Below are 5208 nucleotides of genomic sequence, written 5' to 3'. Positions count from 1 at the left end.
CATTACGTTCGCAACGTTTTCACTTCCTTTTCCAGGGGCCTTCTGCCTAGTCCGATCTTCCGATGTGGACTACATGACCCAGCATTCATCACGGCAGATTGATTTCCGGGTCAAGAGGCCCGCTCTGGGTACATCACCATGGAAGCGATCGGTTTGGTCACGTGGTGCCCCTGGTTACGCCCGGAGGCAGCTGTGGGGTCTGGGGCTCAGACGGGGGCCATTTTGCCGAAGGCAGTCTCCTGGAGTTGGGGGCTTAAGCTGTTCTTTTTCCTCCTTTGCAGCTTGAGGCTTGGAGAAGAACAGGAACGCTGGGCTCCATCGAGCCCTTCGGAGATGATGGTTTCCTACAGGCTCCGCCACTTGATGACCCTTCATGGCGGCTGCGCCCTTCGCGCTGCTCCCGCTGCCGCCCCTTCCAGCCCTCTGTGCCTATCGCCTCCAGAGCCGCAGTCGTCCTCCCGCCCCAGAGACTGATGATAGACGAGGTGGGGGCGCCATGAGAGGCGAGAAAAACTACTGCTGCCGTGGAGCTGCCGGAGACCACGGTTCCTGCCCCCCGACGCCTTCGCCTCTGGCCTCGACCCTCTTGATGCCCGCGGAGGCAATCTCAAGTAATTGGTCTGGGTCTGGAGGTGGTTTGTCAGGGGGAGATGAAGAGGAGACTCGGCTCCTTCAACAACTCCGGACCGCGCCGGATCCTTCCGAGGCCTTTCAGGCTTTACAGGCTGCTTTGCCGCGCCGGGGCGGTAGACTTGGCTTCCCCCGACGAAAGGAAGCATTGTATCGGGCCGTGGGCCGAGTGCTTGTGGAAGGAGGTAGTGATGAGAAGCGACTCTGCTTGCAACTCCTCTCGGACGTTCTCCGGGGTCAGGGGGAGGCAGACCAGTTGGAAGAGGCCTTTAGCCTAGCACTTCTGCCTCAGCTAGTTGTCTCCTTACGAGAAGAGAATCCAGCTCTGCGGAAAGATGCGCTGCAGATCTTACACGTGTGTTTGAAACGTAGTTCTGGACAGGTGCTGAGAATGCTTATACAACAAGGACTGGAAAGTACTGATGCCCGGCTTAGAGCTTCCACGGCACTACTGTTCCCTATCTTGCTTACTCCTGAGGATTTGTTGCTCCGCCTAGATCTTACCGAGGTGATAATATCCTTAGCCCGAAAGCTTGGCGGTCAGGAGATAGAAGAAGAATCTGAGACAGCCTTCTCTGCACTTCAACAAATTGGGGAGCGTCTTGGCCAAGAGAGGTTTCAGTCATATATCTCTCGCCTGCCTTCTGCCCTGAGGAGACACTACAATCGCCGCCTGGAGTCCCAGTTTGGAAGTCAGGTTCCTTATTATTTGGAACTTGAAGCCTCTGGATTTCCTGAAGATCCCCTTCCCAGTGCAGTGCCTCTTTCCAACAGCAATCTTAAATTTGGGATTATTCCTCAGGAGCTGCATTCAAGGTTGTTAGATCAGGAAGACTATAAGAACCGGACTCAGGCTATTGAGGAGCTAAAACAGGTGATGGGACGCTTTAACCCTAGTTCCACCTCTCATTCTAGCCTAGTCGGTTTCATTAGTTTGATGTATAATTTGTTAGACGATTCTAACTTCAAAGTGGTCTATGGCACACTTCAAGTCCTGCATTTACTGGTTGTTCGTCTTGGAGAGCAGGTACAACAGTTCTTGGGACCAGTTATAGCAGCTTCTGTCAAAGTGCTGACAGACAACAAGTTGGTGATCAAACAAGAATACATGAAAATCTTCCTCAAGCTAATGAAGGAAGTAGGTCCTCAACAGGTGCTTTGCTTACTCCTGGAACATCTCAAACATAAGCATTCCAGAGTGAGAGAGGAAGTGGTGAACATTTGCATCTCCTCCCTCCTGACCTATCCCAGTGAGGATTTTGACTTATCCAAACTGTCTTTTGATCTTGCTCCAGCTCTTGTAGATAGCAAACGCAGGGTACGCCAAGCAGCTCTTGAAGCCTTTGCTGTGTTGGCATCATCAATGGGCTCAGGTAAAACCAGCATCCTTTTCAAAGCTGTGGATACTGTTGAGCTGCAAGATAACGGAGATGGAGTGATGAATGCTGTGCAGGCCAGATTGGCTAGGAAAACCCTCCCAAAGTTAACAGAACAGGGATTTGTGGAGTATGCAGTACTCATGCCATCATCTGCCCAGGGCAGATCAAGCCATTTGGCACATGGAGCAGATACAGACTGGCTTTTGGCGGGTAACAGAACTCAGAGTGCACACTGTCACTGTGGTGACCACACAAGTGATAGCATGCAAATTTATGGATCTTATAGTCCAACTATCTGTACTCGAAGGGTACTAAGTGCAGGAAAAGGAAAAAATAAATTACCATGGGAAAATGAGCAGCCTGGAGTCACGGGAGAAAACCAGACCTCCAATTCAAAGGATATAGAACAGGTATGCATCTTCCCTAATTTCCTTGAGTTGAAGCAATGAAAAAATTTAAAATGAAACTATGCTTGTAATGACTTAAAGGTGAGGCTCCTTGAGGGCTGTATGCTTTGTTTTTAAGTCAATTTGCTGATGTATCTATTATAATGAGAGAGGTTTGGTAGGTTAGGTAGATTTCCTGCTTGATTGATTGGATTAAATTTGAGGCACAATTTGATATAGACAATGCTTGGATTTCAGTTTTGGCCTGTCACTTTGGCATATCAGTTATCTCATTCATACAACAAACACTGAATACCTGGTAGGTGCCAGATAAAGAGCCAAGTTCTGGGAAGGAAGATGAGACCAGTTCTGCAGAGTTTAGGGAAAAGGTCAGACCTATAAACAGGCAGTTACAAATTTGTTAAGTGCTAAAATAGAAATATAAAGGGTCCTGTGGGAATACTGAAAATAGAAAAAATAATTCCACTGGAAAAGTAAAAAAAAAAAACCTTCCAATAAGATATGACATCTGAACTGAGATTTTTTTCCTCAAGTTTTTATTTTGAAAATTTCAAATCTGTGGTTTAAAAGAATAGTACAGCAAATATTCATATGCTTCATCTGTATTTACCACATTACCATCTATAATGAGATGAACTTTACATGACATCACCTCATGAGGCATGTAATATCAGGTGTCCCACTATTGGTGATGCTAAGTTTTATCACTTGGTTAAGGTGGTGATAACCATATCACTCCATTGCAAAGGTTTACTTTCCTCTTTATAATTAGCACATGATCTGCAGGATGATACTTTGAGACATTATGGATATGTCAACGACCTTCCACCCCTGTTGTTAGCATCCACTAATGATCCTTACCTGTATATTTATTACATTGGGAACTACAAAAAAGGGTGACACTTCTGAAAATTCTAATGGTCCTTCTGTATTTGTTACCTGGCATTCTTTTTTATTTTATGTGTAATAATTAAATACATTAGTATTCCTTTTGAGGCTAAAATTGATTTGACCAGTGGCTGGCTCCTGTGTCCTTTCGCATGACCCTTTAGTCTTTGAACACTTCCTTAACTTAAACATAATATGATGCCCAGCCTTACCTTGTATTTTTCTTGCTCCAGACCTGGAATCAACCTTTTTTCCAAGAGCCCAAGAACTGCTTTTTTTCGTGGAGAGTGGAATTTTAAAACCAAAATCTGGGTATAGATGTGCTCACTGCTATTGCTTATCATTATGCATTGGTCCTTTCAGTGGTTAGAACCAGGGAATACCTTTATTTATTTATTTATTTATTTATTTATTTTAATTTTATTTACTTTTTGGCTGCATTGGGTCTTCGTTGCTGCGCGTGGGCTTTCTCTAGTTGCGACGAGAGGAGGCTACTCTTCATTGCGGTGCACAGGCTTCTCATTGTGGTGGCTTCTCTTGTTGTGGAGCATGGGCTCTAGGGTGTGCGGGCTTCAGTAGTTGTGGCGCATGGGCTCAGTAGTTGTGGCTCATGGGCTCTAGAGCGCAGGCCCGGTATTTGTGGCACACGGGCTTAGTTGTTCCAAGGCATGTGGGGTCTCTCCGGACCAGGGATCAAAACTGTCTGCCCTGCATTGGCAGGCGGATTCTTAACCACTGTACCACCAGGGAGGTCTCAATACCTTTTTAATTTTTTTAAAACAAATTCATACTGATACCTCCAATTCAAATCCAGCACTACAAGGTTCTTACTCATCTTCCTTTAGTCCATATTTGTATCTCCCTTCTCCCACAGTATAACCCTGGTCCCCAATATCAGTTATATTTATTCACATGCTGTATCCTACAGTACACAAAATATAATTATTACACCAGTAATACAACTAACTACCTATTAAATAAAGTTCAAGATTTCTTTGCAGTTGTTTTTATGCTTAGAATTATCCAACAGTCATATGGTCAAACTTTTCTTAAATTAATTGGTTTATAGGTGATTATAATCAAAATGGTATGATAAAAGATGAATAGGAATTTGCTAAGTGTGGATGCATCCTGGTGAATTTCAGACTGAAAATATATATGTTCAGAGACACTGAATTATAAAAGGACTTAGTGAGTTAATAAAAAGTGGTGAATTTATAAACAGCTGAAACAATGAGTTTGGTGGGAAGCAACAGAAGATGAAACTAGAAATGTAGGCAAGGACCAAGTATGGAGATCATTTTTGTAAATAAGTAGTTCGTGCCTTTCTCAGAATGGATGGAGGAGAACTGTGTTCTCTCTTGTTCCTTTTAATTCTAAAATTTTTCATTTTTATTTTAAATAATTTTTCCGTATTTACATAATTTAGTCATATGGTTTTTCTCATGTATTTCTCATATAACTACCGGGCAATGAATGATTTTCTGTAAGCATTTATTTTAACACTGCTTGTTATGTGTCAAATCTAAAATGTTAGTGTAGGGAGTTCTCTGGCAGTCCAGTAGTTAGGACTTGGTGCTTTCATTGCCGTGGCTCGGGTTCAATCCCTGGTTGGGGAACTAAGATCCCACAAGCTGGGACTTCCCTGGTGGTGTAGTGGTTGAAAGTCCGTCTGCCAATGCAGGGGACACAGGTTCAACCAGGACTTCCCCTGGTTGGGGAAGATCCCACATACCGCGGAGCAACTAAGCCTGTGCGCCACAACTACTGAGCCTGCACTCTAGAGCCCACAAGCCACAACTACTGAGCCTGCGTGCCACAACTACTGAAGCCCACATGCCTAGAGCCTGTGGTCCACGAAAAGAGAAGCCACCACAGTGAGTAGCCCACACACCGCAACAAAG

General features: G+C 44.6%; 1 protein-coding gene across 7 annotated transcripts in view; it reads left to right on the top strand.

Moving 5' to 3' along the window:
• Positions 1 to 142: 142 nt before the first annotated feature.
• The window catches only part of TOGARAM1 (TOG array regulator of axonemal microtubules 1), an 80153-nt gene continuing 75087 nt past the window's right edge, over positions 143 to 5208 (top strand). For 3 of the 7 annotated variants that reach the window (XM_033851178.2, XM_073800522.1, XM_019923968.3), the window contains exon 1: positions 157 to 2419. In XM_033851178.2, coding sequence (XP_033707069.1) covers positions 374 to 2419 — 2046 coding nt within the window. In that variant the 5' untranslated portion in view covers positions 157 to 373. Of the gene's footprint in view, positions 2420 to 5208 lie in introns of all 7 variants that reach the window. The other 4 variants (XR_012329996.1, XM_073800523.1, XM_073800521.1 and 1 more) reach the window with 3 other exon arrangements.

Source organism: Tursiops truncatus, chromosome 2 (genome assembly GCF_011762595.2).
Source record: "Tursiops truncatus isolate mTurTru1 chromosome 2, mTurTru1.mat.Y, whole genome shotgun sequence".
Taxonomy (NCBI): Eukaryota; Metazoa; Chordata; class Mammalia; order Artiodactyla; family Delphinidae; genus Tursiops; species Tursiops truncatus.
Note: the sequence above shows the minus strand (reverse complement) of the source record. Positions and strands in the feature narration are given on the sequence as shown.